Genomic DNA, 17,438 nt, shown 5'->3' with positions numbered 1-17,438 from the left:
ACGAGTGCACTGGAATGACCTGTCAGTTCTGATGTTCAGGACAGTACGAGGTGGTTTCTTGGGGACATGTCTGCTCATCCGCTGGATGTTACAATCACCCTGGAAATCCACCTGTGGCCCATGGAGGAGATGCCCTGGGCACAGCCTGGCAGAGGGCAGGATACCCTGCAGACCCACCCTGCAGGCCACTGGAGTTAGAGCTGTGGTGGGATGCTGTGATGGATGCTTGCCCATCATGATAACAACTTCTTTAGCCCTTAACCTGTGGTTTGTTTTCATATTTTGTCTTGTGTTCTACTATCTTCTCTTCTTTCACTCTGTATGTTTGTTTTTCCTCAGTTCCATTTCTGTGGGTTTTTTCCCCCCCCTTTCCTTTTTGAGTCTTTAAAGTTCCAGCACTGAAAATTTTTTCTTCTTGGCCGTTCTTTCTTTATCCTCATCTTTCTTCTTGGTCACCTCGTTTCCCCTCAGTGCTGTTCACTCCTTGCCCTTCCTGCAGAGGACTGGGGTGCTGTGGGGTGTGTTTTGTGGAGGAGGAACCCAGAGGAGAGGCTGGTGGGGTCCAGGAGCAGGACCTCTCCGTAGAATATCTTCTTCCCAAAGCTTTTTGCACAGCAGAGGCTTTGTCATGGCCTTTCAAACCAATGCAGAGACAGTTTGACTTTAGCAGGGATTTTGTGTTTCTCTTCATCATACATCCAGTTGGTGTGAGTTATGTAGGAAACACTGCTCCTATTCTTTGGTAAGTATATTTTTTTCACAGGTTCTGGTCCTTATTAGCTCAACCTTCCCAAAACAACGGCTCTATCACAGGATGCTGTAAAAAACCTGTTAGAGCAAACTGTTCTAAACCATCAGGTTTCTAATGTGCCTGGAGGTACCAACACAGATAACCTTGAGGAGGAAAATCAATCTGAAACTTCATTAGGAGCGATGCATAGATGTCAGTGCTGAGGTAATGTGCTCTGGTTCCTGTTGGGAAGGGTTTCAGCTGCAGAATTTTGCTGGTGGTGTAGCAGTGCACAAGGAACAGTCCAGGGGGCTGTGAGGAAAGGTATTACCTGGTCCGAACAAGATGTGAGAGTGGCATTAATTAAAAGCCCATCTTCCTTTGGGGGAGCCTCTTTGTGTTTCAGTGATGACAGAACAGAAAAAATTCTGGTTCAAAACTTCTGGGTTCAGCCCAGGCAGTAACTGGAGAAGGTTCTGGATCACAGGCGAGCCCAAGGCTGCAAATCCGACCTGGCAGTGTAATACAGCCAGGAGTGAAATGTTAATCAGAGCTTCGGGAGAGTCTCAGACATCCCAGACTTGGTGTCACTCCGGCATCTCATCAAACAGGAAATTGCTTTTCCAGGGTCATCTGGGATCTCGGCACGAATCAGCTCGTCATCAGCATAATAATGGCAGCTGAAATGATGCCTGAGCGCGGGCACCTCTGCATGCTGCCTGCTGCCAGCAAAACATTGAAGGCAAAACCGACAGCACTGTGGTTTCCTGATGAAAAGACCTAGGAACCCCAAAATTCGGGCACTTCCTTGCCCTACAGTGAGCAGCGTGCCCATGGCACCTGCTGTGCATGAGCTGGCATCCCGTCAGCTCAGCCCCTACACGAGCCTGAGCTCTGGAGATGCCCCAGGGTGGCACAGAACGCATCTCAAGGGTGATGTTCTGTGCCTCTGAACACGGGGCTGGGCTCGGGCTCGCGGGTTCTGGCAGCACAGAGCGTTTCCGAGCTGTGTGTGAGCGAGACTGTCACGGCAGCAAAGGGAGCTTATCGGGAAAGCACAGGGGACAGAAACCTCCTGCCTTGTACCTGCTGCTTCCTGGAGCAAGCCGTGAATTCTTTGCTTGTTTGCTGCTCGTGGCAGGTGCCTGAAGCACAGGAGAGAGCAGTGAGCGTGGTGCAGCGCGGCAGGGTGAGGGCAGTGCCAGCCTGTGGTGATGGTCAGGCACTGATTCATTTTCCTGCCCGTTCCATGTCCCCTACGGCACTGGGCAGCATTTGAAGCACCTTCCCCAGATCCTCGTGGCTAAGCTCGAAGTAATGGCACTTATAACATCAGAGGCAGCTGGCTGCTGGCATTCAGTGCCTTGAAAAGGCTGAGTCACTTGTCTGGGGAGGTGAGCTCTCCGGGAATCTGGGCTTCCTTCTGAAAACTCCTTCTGGGGCTGCTGCAAACGCTGCTGCTGCTCTGCCTGCAGTGGGGCTGCTCGTCCCTGCTGGCTCTCAGCACACCCATCCTGCAGGCAGGGGCTCCGTGGTCCTTCCCTCAAAATAATTAACACAAATGTGGGCATTCTTGGAAAGCATGGAGTTGCAGAAGGTGCTGTTGGGATTTGTGAGATCTGGCTTGATCTGAGGCTGATTAAAGCTGCTCATAGCCTGCCTGCTGTCTTTGGTGGATCACGCTTACAGAACAGAGCATTTTATATCTCTCCTTACTCAAATTTAAGCTTAGATAGCAAAAAAGATTTTTCTAGAGGTGCTGAAATCCCTGTTAGGTTAGGTCCTATGGAAAATCATGTCCTACCTTTACCTGTGGAAGGCTGGGTGGGTGGGCAGCAGTGTGATGGTGACACTGCAGTGGCTCCTTCCATAATCTCTGCACGGGTGGGGGGACATGGTTCTCCTGTCAGTGCCTCAGTGGGTGTTACGGATCCAGCCTGACACTGTCCATGTACAACATCGGGCTCCTTTTTTTGTAAATGGATCATAAATGCAAATGAATGGGAAGCATGGAAATCTGCCTTCCCTTGCTGAGCTCCAGGGCTCCTCTCTGGCCCAGGGCAGCGCCTTATTTCCTGCAGTTCTTGGATGAGATCAACAGGTTCCATCAAGGGACCACTCCACAAGGAATTATCCCAAACCTTAATGCAGATTTTCAGCACTCTTAGCCTGAGGTGGCTGGAAAGGTCCTACATCACTGCCCCATGCCAGCCTGCCACCTGGCTGTGCCAGAAGTTTGGTATTTGCAGCTGTTTCTCTCCCAGCAGGTAATAAAATCACTGATCAGTTTCCTAATTTGCGCTGTCCAAATGCACCTGAATTTCTAGGAATTTAAGCCTGATGGAACCTGAGCAGCGGTGAATGCAAGTGGAAGTAGGACTGGGTCTGTCAAAAATGTTTATGTGTTACAAGAAACGAGCTGGGGTGGAGGTGTGGGCACTGTGATGCTTCCACCCTGTCCTGGTAATAGGATTAAAAATCACTGACTGCTCTTGATGATAAAGCTGTCTGCAGGCTGTTCCAGCCCCAGACCTGAGAGGAGCATTTTTGGGCAAAATCAAATGAGAGATGGTAGTTTAAATCAATTAGATGGTGTTCAGACCACCTTGGATGTGAGACTCTTAGATCCTCATGCTGTGCAACCCCAGGGCACCAGTGTATGTAGCCAGGGCTTGGCTCTGCCAGAGCTGTGACAATTGTGTGCCTATTGGGTCAGGCTTGTGTTGGGGAGCGGCTTTCTGATGGAAAGAACTTAAAACATCATCTGTTGAACAGCACTGTGACGTGGGAGCTGGCCCAGGGTGATGGAAGAGCGCTGTCTTCTGGGTGAGGCAGAAGCACAGTAGCAACAAAAGAGAATGCAGGTGGTAAATGTGAGTGTGGGTGCTGTGGAGTCACAGTACTGCCCCACAGCATGACCCACCAGGTGCTGTGATAAAGGAATTTGAGTTAAGAAGTCAGATGCTTTTCCTGGTTGGGTTTCCCAGCAGCCCCAGCCTCAGATGAGCCACGGATGTCTAAGTCCAGGGGTTGTGCCTTGTGTGCTGGCCCATCTGCTGATGAACCTGGTTCTTTGGGTCAGTTCAGGCTGTGACTTTTCTGAGAGCCTTTTACTTTACTGTCCGCCCATAGTCTCTGGTTTCTGTAATCTAATATTTGGGGCATCAGTAAAGATATTTGAGCCTTTTGTTATGATTGCAATACTACTGCAGCTTCTTTTCCTCTTGGAAATGGGCTCTGACGTCTGATCTAGGTTGGTTTTGGGCTGTTTGACTGTTTGGGATGAAGCACTAGCTCTGCACTCCTGTGTGGATCTGACTCTAGGCAGATGGATCAATTCCCTGCCTGGACTGGCTGGTGTGTTTCCAGTCTCCAGAGCTGTTTCTGTGTGTATTTTGCATCTGACAGTAAGAGCCTCTCAGAGCCAAGTCATGGCAAGGGGAGAGAGGTTATTTTAAACCCTCACGTCCCAGGAGCAGTGATGTGAGCTCTCCAGCTCTTTAATTACCAGTTTTAAGCATCATTAAGTAAAAGGAAAAGAAATGATGTCTGAACAGCTGTATTGATGTGGAGCTGTGGCCATGGCAGGCTGGTGAACAGCAAGAGCATGGCCAGGCTGTGCCGTGGGCTCTGGTGGATCAAGGGAATGTCTCCTCTGAGCTGCCTTGCCGTGACCCAGGGATGCATTAACCGCTGCATGTCTGAACTTGCCGAGGGTCTCCTCCAGTGGGTCTGTGTTCTGCACTTTGGTGAGCTCAGAGCTGCCTGGAACCATCACAAATGGAGCAGGGAGAAGCTACTGACCTTGTACCCCTGCCTCCTTAGAGGTCCTCTTTGCATGGCTGCTGGGAAGCTGGTGAAGGATTGGCAATTAGAGAAAGATCTTCATTTGGGGATCGTTTCTTTCTTGTTTCCGCTTTGCACGAGGAACCACCAGATGGTTCTTGGTTGCAGTTCAGAGCGTGACTAAAATTCATTTTTCAGGCACTTAGACAAATGGGATTTATTTAATTTCTCTCCCTCCTCTTCCCCTGTGAGCTCTGTTCTAAACCTCGACATTCTCTTTTCCCTGCAGAATGAAGTGGAGCTGGGAGAGCTGCTGTTGTCACTGAACTACCTACCAAGTGCAGGAAGACTGAACGTGGACATCATTAGAGCAAAACAGCTTCTTCAGACAGACATGAGCCAAGGTTCAGGTAAAGGGCAGTGCATTTCTCACATTACTCATGCACAGATTATGTGTGCCTTTAAAGCAGATCAGCAAGGCTGAAGTTTGTGGGGGGGACCCAGGGGGATTCGATGCTCAGGTCCTTCTAATACGAGGCTCTGGATGTCTGTCTTGTGTGTACAGACAACAGTAATGAAAGTATTTGGAACACTTACCCTGAGATACAGTGGAGGGTTTGGCAAATTTAGAGTAAAGGTCTCTGAGCCAGGCTGAGGTGAGGAACCAGGAGCTTTGATCCCGCTGCGCTGTGTTCTGTAAGGCAGCCCGTGGGCACTGCTCCCTGCTGGCTCTGCCCACTCTGGCTGGGAACTGCTCCACGCCTCTGTCCTCAGGTGGTTTTCCCATGTTCCTGCCCCAGCCTCTGCTGCTGCCAAAATATTGGCATTTTCCAAAAAGAACAGCGTGCTTGCTCTCTGTCAAGGCTGACATTAACTGTGGTTTTGGCAGGGGCTGTTTTTAATCCGGCTGCCTGACTTTTTCCTCACTGCAAGTCTCTGGGAGCAGCGTGGGGTACAGGTCCCAGCCGTTTCCAAAGGCCGTTTCCCATTTCCCTGTGGTGCCCAGCCCTCGTGACCAGGGGCTCTGACTCACGAGCCCCCTAACGCGGGGCCTGTGCTTTGTGCTTTTTGCCAGATCCCTTTGTGAAAATTCAGCTTGTTCACGGATTAAAATTAACGAAAACCAAGAAGACCTCCTGCATGCGGGGCACGATAGATCCCTTCTACAACGAGTCCTTCAGCTTCAAGGTCCCACAGGAGGAGCTGGAGAACGCCAGCCTGGTGTTCACAGGTAATTGTGGCGGTGGCATCGGCTCCCACGGTCGTGGCTGGCTCTGAGGTGAAGGAAGCAGCAGCTGTGGGTGTGCAGGAGACTGCTTGTCCCACCCTACAAGGGGTGCCCATCGCTGGGGTCTCCTGGGGAGCTCAATTAGCGCTCTGTCCTCTGCAGAAGCTGTCCCCAGCATTGCCACCCAACAGCTGGACCTGGCTGGGAGTCGCTCCTGTTCTCAGCTGGCCCTCTTTGAAGAGCTTCTGTGCAGAGGAAGAGGAGGAGCGTTAATTGCCCTTCTCAGTGGCACCCAGCCTGGGCATAAAGTCAAACCTGAGAAGAATGAGAGGACAGCAGTGAACAATCACTGGCAGAGGAACTTCTGGTACTTGGCGTGGTTTGCTGGCGAGAGGATGCACCTGAAGGTGTTCCACACTGACCTCAGCTGTTCTGTAAGCAGGGCTTGCTCTTGCCTTTGTGTCTGAAGGGCTGGGACTCAGTGCCAAGCCCTGTGTGACACAGCTGAGATGGACCCAGACACAGACCACAGGGCTCAGAGCTGACCTCACTCGAGAGCTCTGTCAGCACTGGAGGTGCTTGGCTGGGGGAGGATTTTTTATTTTTAAACAGTTTCTGAATCTCCTGTACTTGTTCTTGAGGCATGAGGACAGGCAGTAGAGCCCTGGTGCTGTGAGCAGGGGTGGCAGAGCACAGGGATGGCCCCTGCCTGGGCTGCAGCCCCAGGCCAGGCTCCTGCTGAGGCTGGTGGCATTCTCTGCCTTTTCTTGAGCAGGGCTGCAGGGACCCCAGTGAAGGGTGGGGGTCCCTGCCATGCCACGACCTCACCCTGTGGAGCTCAGGCACTGTGAGGAGCAGGCTCAGACCTCCTTGACCTCTGCAGGATCAGTTGGGTGGTGGGACCCACACTCTTTTACCACATTGGGCTCTCATGATTCACAAACACTTTTTTAAACAGCTTTCCACCCATTACCCACCATTTCTTTTGCTGAAAAGAATCTGCTTCTGAAAGGATGTCTTTTTAAGTATTTTTTTAATTTTACTTTTTACTTGGAAGATACAGGTGTCAACTCTGGTTCAAGGAGGCTTATTCCAACTCATTAGTTTGTTTCCAAACATGTTATAACAAAAAGTGTGATGCTGATTAGCAATTTAAATTTTGCCCTTCATGCTCAGGAATTTCCTCAGCAAAACCCCTATAATTAATCACTGCTTTGCATGCATGTCACCCTGACTGTACCTTGCGTGTGGAGTGCTGGATTTGTTCTTGGAAGCTTCCATCAGGTGTTCTTGAGAGAGGTGTGAATCACTCGATTCTTTGTTTTCCCAGAAAAGGCAAACAGAGGAGCAGCTCTCTGCAGCTGGGAGGGTGAGGGAAACACCCCGCTCCTCAGCACAGTGAATGAAGTTAGGCTTAATGAGTGGATCTCTGAGGAATTTTTCTTCCAGTGCAAAGGGGTGTATTCCCAAACGAGCCAGTGGAACTGACTGATTCATCACCCTACGTCACGCAGTCGGATTTCAGCGCTCAGCCTCGCAAAGTGAGGCTTCGTTTTCTAAGTGACTTGCTTGCTTTGAATGCTGCAACAAATAATCCCAGGCCAGAAATGTCCCCAGCAGCTCCAAAGCTGGGAAGGAAGGTGCAGAGCTTTGGGAGGAGCAGTGGGGCCATTCCCCTGGCCGCTCTTGGGCTGAAGGGTGAGGAGCAGCGTGGGCACGGCGCTGCCGGGCTCCCTGGGCTGCTGCTTCTGCTGTGCCTGGGACACTCTGGTGTGAGATGTGGGATGCTGGTCATGTTATTGTGTGTGCAGCCTTCTGCTGGGTCAGTGCCTGCCCTGTTCTGTCACAAGGACCTCTGGATCGGGGGACATGGTGGTGGTGAAGGTGCTGAGCCACATTCAGTTCATCCAAGTGACCGATTTGCTCCTGGTGTTGGTGGAGGTGGGTCCCCAACAGCGGGTGCAGCACCAGTTTGTTCCTGTGTGCATCTGTGGGGTTCTGCTGAAATGAGTTTCTGGAGCTCTGGGAAGGGGGTTGTGGTGTTCCCCACAGAGCTCCTTCTTGGCACCTTGCCCTTTCACGCAGCTTAAGGACTCGTGGAGAGCTTTGGGATCTTCTGCTAAAAGATAATCAAGAACAAATGTTTGGCAGTTTGGGTATCTTGCAATGAGAGGAGCTCTATTTTGCATCTCTGCATAGCAGGGGTGTAGTTTTGTTGTTTTTTTAACTTAGGTGCTTTGGGGTTCTTTTTTGCTGCAGTGGTATTGTGTGTTTTGTTTGGAACTGCTTTTTATTTCTTTTCTCTTCTAATCCACATCTCTAGTCCATTAGGTCAGTTAATTAAATTTGCTGTTGAGTCAAAGTCCAATTGAAAAGCAAAATAATCCTGCTTGAAGGGTGGGTGATGATGCTTTGAATGGAGAGAGGGAGAGAGCTGTAAAAGCAGTCATGGGAGCCAGAACTGAGTGTATCTTCAATAATTTAAAGGAACCTTTATTGTGGCTTCATATTTTGGACCCAATCTGCAGCTGTCTTTACGCTGGCTTGGCTTCACTGGAAAGCCCTGGAATTCTGCCAGTTCCCATCAGCTGGGGCTCCTGGCTCCCAGTGGGGCTGGTACCACACTGCAGAGTAAGGCACTATCCAGACAAAGTAAGATGAATTTTGTTTCCCCCCTCCGTGTGTTTTTCTGCTGTGCATCTTGAATCAAGCTGCCTGTGTTCAGTGCACTCTGGTCTGGATTTCTGCACCGTTTTGCTGTGATTTAGCAAGGATTGTGTGTGCAGGCATTGAAGACATACAGTAAAGCACCATCCCTGCTTTCCTGGTGGTGCTCTGGAGAGCTGAACTCCAGACCAAACTCAGGGCTGAACCCAGCTGGATTTGGGGCCGGGCCCTGGGTCCCTCCAGGATGATGTGCACTGGAGGGGCTCTGCCTTGGCCAGGACTGGATGAGGGGGTGACTGGGCTGGTTCTTTGGTCTCTCCTGCTCCTTAGGCCTACAGAGAGTCAATACTGTTAATTATTGGCATCTACAAACCAAAATGCTCCTCCTTCCACACTGGTGCAGCACACCTTGTACCAGCTGTCTTCCCCCCTGTTCCTTCCTCAGATGCTTACTGGAGCTGTCACTCACTCCCATGTCCCAGTTCAGTGCCCGAAATGAGGTGGGATGAGCTCTGTAGAAATGTCCCCTCCAGGAAAAAGCATGCAGGGTCAGGATTGCTGCTGCAGGTATTGTCAACAGCTTCTTCCCAAAAGATGCTGAAACCAGGAAAGCCACTGATCCTCATAACAAATTTAATGTCCTGACAAAAAAAATAAAAACAACACCAAAACCCCCAAACAAACAACAAAAACAGACACACACACACAAAAAAAACCCTACAGTGTGAGGCAACAGCTGGTGGAGAGGATGTTTGATTTTCATTTACCTCATCCAACATGTTGTCTAGGTAATGAGCAGCCATATGCATATTGTAACAGAAATGCACTCTTTTGGGTAGTTCTTTTTCCCACTTTCTGGAGTTTGGTTTTTTTTTTTTTTTGGCAACCTGACTCATGTTCCCCATGTGCCATCTTCTGCTTGAGTGCAGGCAAGTCCTGGGCTCACCTCCTGCAGAGAAATGGGGCAGGCTCTGAAAGGCAGGGTGTTCTCCTAACCATGTACACCTGTGAACAAAGGTGTTAGTTATTCTGTCTGATGACCAGGGGAAGGTGGAGTTTGGCCCCAGCAGCAGTGCTGACAGCTGCTGCCCAAGGTCCTTTCCATGAAGAAAAAGGTGTAATTGAGATGCAAGTGCAGCCTCTGTGCTTGGGAGGGCTGGATGGTGGGCACCCAGAGACCCTCTGCTCTCCCCACTGAGGGATTTTGGGCTGTCCTCTAAATCCCAGCCTGTCAGAAAGCTTGGGCTGTGCAGCAGGAATGCAGACATCACCTGAAACCTGAGCACTGTAGTATTTTGTTAATGATTATAATGTTGTTAATAACAATCGTCAGTAATGCTGTTTGCACTGCAGTAAAGCCCAGATGGCCCAATAAAAACCACCAGCACTCCAGGGCAAACTGTCTCTGTGACTCCTCAGCATCTTTTCATCCCTTGCTGTGTAAAAAAAGACAACCTTCAGCACTCACAGTTAGGGGATGTTTGTCTCCCCGAGGTCCTTGTGGTGACCCTGTCTTCCCCCATTGAAATCAGCTCTTGGACTTGTTTGCCTGGCAGGATCTTTAGGGCTTGTGGCACAAGCAGAGTCCCCAAAGAGGGAGAAATCATCTTCATGCTGTGGGCACTCTCTGTGCAGTTGTAGAGGTGAAATCTGCTTTGCCTTCTGACCCGGCTGAAAGCGTAGCTGGGCTAGGACAGCACTGATGGAGCGTGCTGGGGCTCATCCACTGCTCCTGTGTGGAAGGTGGCTGTGGCTCCAGCAGGGCAGGATGCTCTGCCTGGTTGGGGGGGAGCAGGGTGTAGGTGGAGAGAAGGACCTCGGTACGTGTGTGAGCTGCACTGGTGAGATCTTCACAGACAGTCCTGGCTGAGGGCACGGCTCACAGCACTCTGTCTTCTGTAGGATGTGGTGATACTCCTCACTTGTCAATATGTTATAAAAATGGGCAATGTCTCTGCTTTCTGTAAAGATTTAGAAACAAATTTTACATTTTATTTATTTTTTGAGGGGTTTTTTTGGGGGGTTTTTTTTTTTTTTTTTTGTGGGAGTGTTGAGCTGTTGCAGACCTGTACCTGTGGTGTCAAAGGCTACAGCAGAGGGGCCCTGGCAATGCCATCAGCCACCGCAGTGCCCCAGGTGCAGTAGAAATGTGTGTCTCCAGACCCCTGGACAATACTTCATTCCAGGGCTCTAATTAACTTCCAGTTAATAGGCAGTACTTGATTAAAATAACAGATTGCTGTTCGATAGCAATATACCTGGTTCCTCTGTTGGCTCATTTTCCCTTGGCCTTTAGGAAAATATGGGGACCACTTAATGAAGTTTGTATTTTTGAAGGGGAAAAAGAAGTAATTGTTGGTGTGTATGGATAATAGTGTAGTTCTGGGTATTGGGTTGCTTTCACTGAAATGTTTTCTTTTCGAAGCAATGCTGCCTGTTTTGACAGGATGCAGAGATAGAGAGGCTTTTTAGTGGTATTTTTTTAATTAACAGACTGGTTTCCAAATGTCCCAATTAGCTGAGCAGGTTGAAGGCTGATAAAGTGTATGTCCTGAGGCTTCTCCAGAAATATGCCTGAATTTTGATTTCCCTGGCTAGGTGGAAGTATGACCTTGAGATACCAGCATCACCTCGCTGCTGCTTGCAGGGTTGGAAACCACCATGTGTCTGGAATCATCACACATCTACATTTTGACTTGCTCACCTCTCCTTTTTCCTCTTGCTTTTGCTTTCCCACATTCAGGCACTTTGTCTCCTGCACACAGATATAGGGAAGAAATCTTCTCTAATATATGAGTCAAATTAAACAGGTTTTTTCCCATGCTGGAATGCAGGAGGAAAAAGTGGTTTCTCTTTTGAAATACTATCATGTTGAGCACCATATCTTAGATGGACAGATAATTAGACAGCTCACTGCTAGAAAATTGTTTCTTGTCATCTATTACACATGTCTTTTGGAAGTATTGGGGTGTCTGTATATTTCCCATATCTGGAGCTCAGAAGCAAAATCCTGATTAAACCTGTGTAATCTTATCTTAGCCAAAGGAGAAAAAATGGGAAAAAAACCCTCACTGATGTCAGCACTGTGTTTTCTGGGGATTTATACCTGTTTAATTTAGATCAGAATTCGGCCTTTGTGTCTGCAGTTATAAAACACTTCATTCATTTATGCAGACACCATATGGTCCATGCCCAGGTCTTGGGAGAGCAGTGAGCTCCTGGCTGGAGCCTCCTGCCCTCCCAGCCCTTGCTCCAGGGCTGGTGGGCCTGCAGGGCGCTGGGAGAGGGGCTCAGGGAGCAGTGCTGGAGCCCAGCCTGCCTGGCAGGGTCTCCTCACAGTGGCTGTGTACCTTTCCAGGTGCACAGATGCCCTGTGGGGGACGAGGAGCCCCCTGCTCTCCATTCTCAGTCCCTCTCTGTGACTTGCTGGTCTCCGTGGCGGGGGCTGTTGGTCAGCCTGGAGCAGGTGACAGCAGAGGGTTGGTCACAGAGGGTGAGGGGGGTCCTGCAGGCCCAGTCCTGTTTTGGGGTCACTCGGGGAAGATGCTGTGGGGTTGGATTTGGCATTTTGCAGCAGCCCCACTGCTTTAACGAGGAGTGAAACGCCATTCATCGGGGTGAGAGCAGCAAGATGCTGACGCTTCCTGATCCGATCTGTTGCTTGCTTAGAAGGCAGAATTAGATTCATCAAGTGGCCTGACTTAGTTAATACATGTACTGCATCTGATGTGGCAGAAACAGCCTGTCCTGCAGTTCTCTGGAATCTTTTGGTAGTCTTTTTCTCCCAAAGAAAGGAGCAAGCCCTCCTCTCTCCAGGCTTGTGATGGGTTCTTACTCCTTTTGCCGAGCACCTTAATTTAAGCAGTGTCACGGCTCTCCTGCCCTCAGCCCTTCATCTTCTTTGGCTCACGCTGTCGTGAAAGCAATTGTTCAAACGTCTTGCAAGGCCGTAATCTGCCTGTGTATCAAAGGAAGAAAAGCCAGGGTGGCAGGAGCTGCTGTGAGCAGCAGAGCAGTGTCTGGAAGTGGAATGCCTGTGCCTGTCACAGGAGATGGATGATGGTGCAGGCAGAGGCTGCCTCTCCTGTTTGCAGGTGCTGTGTGGCTCTGGTGCTGGAGCCTCTTCCTGTGAGCTGTGTAAATGTGCATTAAGTCATCTGTGTGCTTTGTTGCGTCTGGGGCTCACAGTGCAGAGAATTAAGATGCAATCTTAAAAAGAAAAGGGAATTGGAAGTGGAAAAAGCCAGCCATAGATACTCCTTTTCAGTATCCTCTGGGCTGTTGCAGTAGATGCATCCAGCTCATTATTCCAGTTTCTCCTGATGAGGTAATTTCATGAGGTGTCATCCCTGCGTGCCCTTGAGATCTCTGCAAGACACACTTGTGCATTTTTACTTGCCCTGCACCCTGCACCGCTGCTGTCTGCTGCAGGACTTTGCTCTCCCTGTCTGAGAGCAGACTGTGATTAGGCAAACACCTGGTTTGGGGTGCCAGAGCACAGGGGCTGCCCTTGTGGGAGGTTTCCAAAGAATCTCCTGGTGTGGCACTGTCCCCTGTGGGGCAGCAGCTGGGTGCTGGCTCTGTGTGTGGCCACGTACTCCAGCAGCTCCTGTTCCCTCTGGAGCTGGGCAGGTGCAGCCACTGCAGGGATTAGCTGCACAGAGGAAGGCTGCAAAGGAGGTTTAATATGCCCATCACACCCTGATGGAGATTAAATTGATAAATGGGAAACCACGGCATCTTCTCCCGTGCTTTTCTCTCCTCTCTACTAAATATGACAGGCCATGCCCCAGGAGCAAGGGGCAGGATTTGGGCCATGCCTTGACCTTCTCAGTCTGCATCATTAGCCCAGCTGCTGCTGCTCCTCGTAGCACCTCTTTGTGCTAAACAGCCTTTTAATATCGATGTCAAGCGGTTCAGCAGCAGTTTTCCGTCCTGCTGAACCTGGCAGCTCAGCCCCGCTGGCAGAGGCAGGGCTGGGCACTGGATGATGGGGTGCTGGGCACTGCCTGCTCCCTGCCAAGGGTGGGGTGAGGCACTGATGCCTGCATGGGCAGGTGTGTGAAGGGGGCACTTTCTGAGACCTCACCAAGCGCCGGGGCTGAATGGGAAGTGCAGGAAGTGCTGATGGGTCGGGGTTGTGTTCTGCCAGAGAGACCACACAGTCCCATGGGATCTGTGTCCTCGGGGGGACTCTGCCCCCCAGATGCCTGTGTACAGCCTTGGGCGTGGTTTTGCTAGTGTTTCTTTTCTCTTGCAGGTGTTGGTGTAGGTGACTGAAGAGGTAATTATTGGTGGGGGAGCTCTCAGCTGCTGCAGCACGCTGAGATTCCCCTCTCCTGGACAGGCAGCAGCAGAGGTGCTGTGTGGCCATTCCAGGCAGTGCAGCACAGCTGCAACTGCTGAGTAACTGCTGAGTAACTGCTGAGTAACTGCTGAGTAACTGCTGAGTAACTGCTCAGCACACCTGGCAGAGGGCTTGCAGGAGATGCAGATGTTTCATGGCCCCAGCTGCAAGGTTCAAGCTCTTCCCTATCCTGTAAATGATACCGGTAGCCCTGAAGTTAGCTTCGAGGAGATTTTCTTAGTGCTCCTCCCTGGTCATTCCAAGGATGTTCAGTCAAAGGATGGATTAATTTCTGAAATACCAGCCTCAATTTTACTATTGCACAGGACTCACAGATGAGTGATTTGCAGTCGTGCTCTGCACAAGTACTCAGTTGGCAAGTGTCAGAGTAGCAGGAAAGGTGAAAGGCATTTTGGCTGAATCTGGTGCCAGGGCTGATGCCCCCCAGGCAGCCCCATGGTTTTGTGACATGGAAAAGAGCTGACTGGCAAAAGGTGATTCCGTGTGACCGAGGCTGGAGGACAAGAGGAGAAGCTGGAGCTGTTCCCAGAGGCAGATGTTGGATCCCCAAAGCCCATTGCATCCCCTGGAAGTCGCTGTCCCGTTGGGCAGCAGCTTTTGGGTGTGCAGTGCCTGGCATGGCCGTGCCCTCAGCCCTGCAGGGAGCAGGCAGCCAGGCTGGGGGGCTCAGCCTTCCCTCCTGTGCAGGACCCCTGTGGGGGACACGGGCTCTGACCCCAAAGAAACACTGCATGTGGCACCCAGGCCCCATCAGTTGGATATGGATCATTTAGGAGCGCTGCATCAATAAGTACATAACGTGAAAATGTTTTATTTACATCATGTACCTTGTCCTCAAGAATTCAACCCTTTTAATGGAATAAGTAAACACAATTTTGTTCTGTATTTCAGCATTTCTATTATAAAGAATGTCTTTTTAAGAAGCCTTTCTGTTTCCAAATGTGTCCTTCTGAAGAGCAGCTGCAGAACGAATTGGTTTGACCTCTGCTTTTTTAATTGCTTTTTGCTCCGTGTTGGCCTAGAAATGGATGTTGCTATTGTGTAAATTACTGTGACAGTGGAAAAAAAGAGCTCATGAGACCAGGTGTGTAGTTTCTGTCAGGAAAATATGCTTCTGAAATGAAAAGCAGCATCTACCAGTTCATAAGCAGAGTCTGGGTCAGTCTGAAAATCCCAAATGTTAATTACTAAATCTTCTGCTGTTGAGCAGTTCCACGGTGTCACTGTTTTTGTGGCCAAAGGCAGATTGAGTCTGAAATTTACTATGAGCTCCTTTCAGACTCTGTCAGGGGATGTTCAGAGATCAGGCAACGCAGCTCAGTCCAGTTTACAGTCACCTGGACTCAGTGTGTGGCACAGCGCTCAACTGCTGCCCATGGAGCTTCTCCAGCTTCGCCTGTTGCGGAAGCAGCTGGAAGGAGAGAGCGGGAGCTTTTTACCCCCCAAAGGCTGAAGGTGTGAGCTCGTGTGGGACGGGCTGCGGTGCAGGTGGGAGCGCAGCCGTGGCGTCACCGTGTGCTGAGGGCTCTGGCACAGGCTGCTGTCTGCTTTCCTGCTCCAGGGGCTCCCCGTGGGCACTGCAGCACCAGCAGGTCCCTTCCAGCCCGGCGGGGTGCAGCTCACCTTGTGCCCTCAACAGCTGTGCTTGGGGTTGTGCCTGAGAGCGCGGTGCTGGGGGTCCCTGGGGGTGCACAGGGCTCCGGGTGCATCGGGCTGTGCTGCTGCTGCTCCTTGGTGCCCAAGGAAAGCGTTCCTCCCCAGTCTGAGGAGTGATTGCTGCAGCCAGGGGAGGACTGGGGGGATGCTCCCCCTCCCTCTGTCAGGACAGGAGCACCAGTCTCTGCTTCCAGCTGCTCACCTGGGCCTGTGGGCTCCTCCCGTTCTCTTTTCCAAGCTGCTCCTGGAAGTACTGGCAGTAGCAACAGGGAAATGGTGCTCCTGGATGTGAGGATTGATTTTCTTAGTGTGAACTCCAGCCCCTTCTCGGGTACGGTCCGTTCCACAGCTTGCTGAACTCAGCCATCAGCAGATTGCTCAGCAAATCCTGGCCATTTAGCAGTGGAATACAGCAGTTAGCCTCCCAGAAAGGCGTGTCCTTGAGTTTAAAAGGCTTCTGAACTGATGGGTAAAGCTGAATTTTTTGGCACACAAAGACTTATCATTTGAGAAAGCTGCCGTGGTGAAGCTGTGAGTTTGTAAACCTGAGGTCAGTCCAGTGCTACCTCTTACCGTTTATGTGTGAAGAAGCATTTGGCCTTGGAACAATGTCTTCCTGTTCCTCAGCACAAAGTCTCTGTGCTATCTGCAGTAGTTAATGATAGAAGCAACAATGCTTGTATAATTAGCCCATTAATACCCCAAAGGACTCAGCATGCTAATTACCTGACACAATGAGATTAGCAAGTTGCATTACAAGAACTGAAAATACTTGGATTGACAGTAGAATAACAGGTGCCCTTAGTTAGCACACCTGCTTGTTTTACAGTCCTGGCATGGAGTATTTTTGAAGAATCGGTATGCCTGAGGTACTTCTCCACTGTTAATTTATCCTGTGATTAATTGATGGCCTGTAAGCCTTCTTGGTTTAAATTACTTGGTACTGTCTCCCAGGATTAGGCTTCATCTTCCTTCATTTTACCAAACAAACAAACAAGAAACCCCAAAACAACAACAACAACAACATCCTATTGAAAATTTTGGGTTGGGGGTATTTTTACGTGGTTTTATTACTATATTTGATTTCTGTAGGCTAATAAATCACAGCAAAACATTTAGTATAGTCCTGCTAGCTACACCTGTGATCCATTGCCTTGCAGGAGAACTCATTAATAACCCTGACAAGCTGTGTATTAGTTGGAGATGGATGGCTTAGAATTCCTGAGTGTGTCCTCAGAAGGTGGCCTTTCCAAAACACAGCAGCCTGGCCTCTTGACAGGGGCACTAGCTTGGCAACACGTCCTGATGGCACCAGCCCTAGATAACTGATGGCAGCAGGCAGAAGAGATGCAGTTTTCCTGCTGGGGTGGTGAACCCCAGATCGCTTCTAGATGTCATTTGAAGATAGACTTACAGGGCTCTGAGTTGCAGGGTAGATTTTTTTAGAGCTATTATTTGAACAAATTACTTGGGCATTGGGAGGTTTGCTGTCACCTAAAATATCCACAGGTAATTTGGTGAGCAGAAGCATCTCTGCCCATAAGCTGTGTGTGTCAGAGCTGTCAGAAGGGATGGAGTGAGATGTAACCTGGTGCTGCTTGATTTCAGGACTGCCCTGGCAGTGCCTGAGTCACCCAGAACAAGATCCCAGACTGGTGCAGAGGTGAGGAACCAGCCCCTGCAGAGTGCGGAGATGGCAGAGGGGAAGGCTAAAGTAATGCTGATCAGCTGGGGGGTGTATTATAGTAGGAAATGCACAGCCTTGACAAAGGTGTGTGGTTAAAAGTGAGGTTTAATGTGCTGTGCTCGGTGTCCTGCCTGCCCGTGGGGGTGTGCACACAGTGGGGTGATGCCATGGGGCTTCCCAGATGTTGTTTTGCTGCCAGTGCTGGTTTCCAGCAGCCCTGGAGAGCTGGTGCTCCATGCCAGGCTGAACATGCTCTGGCTGCACCAGCCCAGCTGGATTTGGAGCTCCTGTAGACATTTGTCCTTAAAAATCCCTC

The 17,438-nt window shown here is 50.2% G+C and overlaps 1 protein-coding gene across 13 annotated transcripts in view; it reads left to right on the top strand.

Annotated features, from left to right (window-relative positions):
• SYT17 (synaptotagmin 17) overlaps window positions 1-17,438 on the top strand; it is a 35,401-nt gene that overhangs the window by 15,876 nt on the left and 2,087 nt on the right. For 8 of the 13 annotated variants that reach the window (XM_040079212.2, XM_040079215.2, XM_040079221.2 and 5 more), the window contains 3 exons: window positions 4,806-4,926; window positions 5,592-5,747; window positions 5,907-10,352. In XM_040079212.2, coding sequence (XP_039935146.1) covers window positions 4,806-4,926; window positions 5,592-5,747; window positions 5,907-6,211 — 582 coding nt within the window. In that variant the 3' untranslated portion in view covers window positions 6,212-10,352. Of the gene's footprint in view, window positions 1-4,805; window positions 4,927-5,591; window positions 5,748-5,906; window positions 10,353-13,671; window positions 13,716-17,438 lie in introns of those variants that run through there. The other 5 variants (XM_040079216.2, XM_040079218.2, XM_040079220.2 and 2 more) reach the window with 3 other exon arrangements.

Source organism: Hirundo rustica, chromosome 15 (genome assembly GCF_015227805.2).
Source record: "Hirundo rustica isolate bHirRus1 chromosome 15, bHirRus1.pri.v3, whole genome shotgun sequence".
NCBI lineage: Eukaryota > Metazoa > Chordata > Aves > Passeriformes > Hirundinidae > Hirundo > Hirundo rustica.
This window is presented reverse-complemented; position numbering and strand designations above follow the sequence as displayed.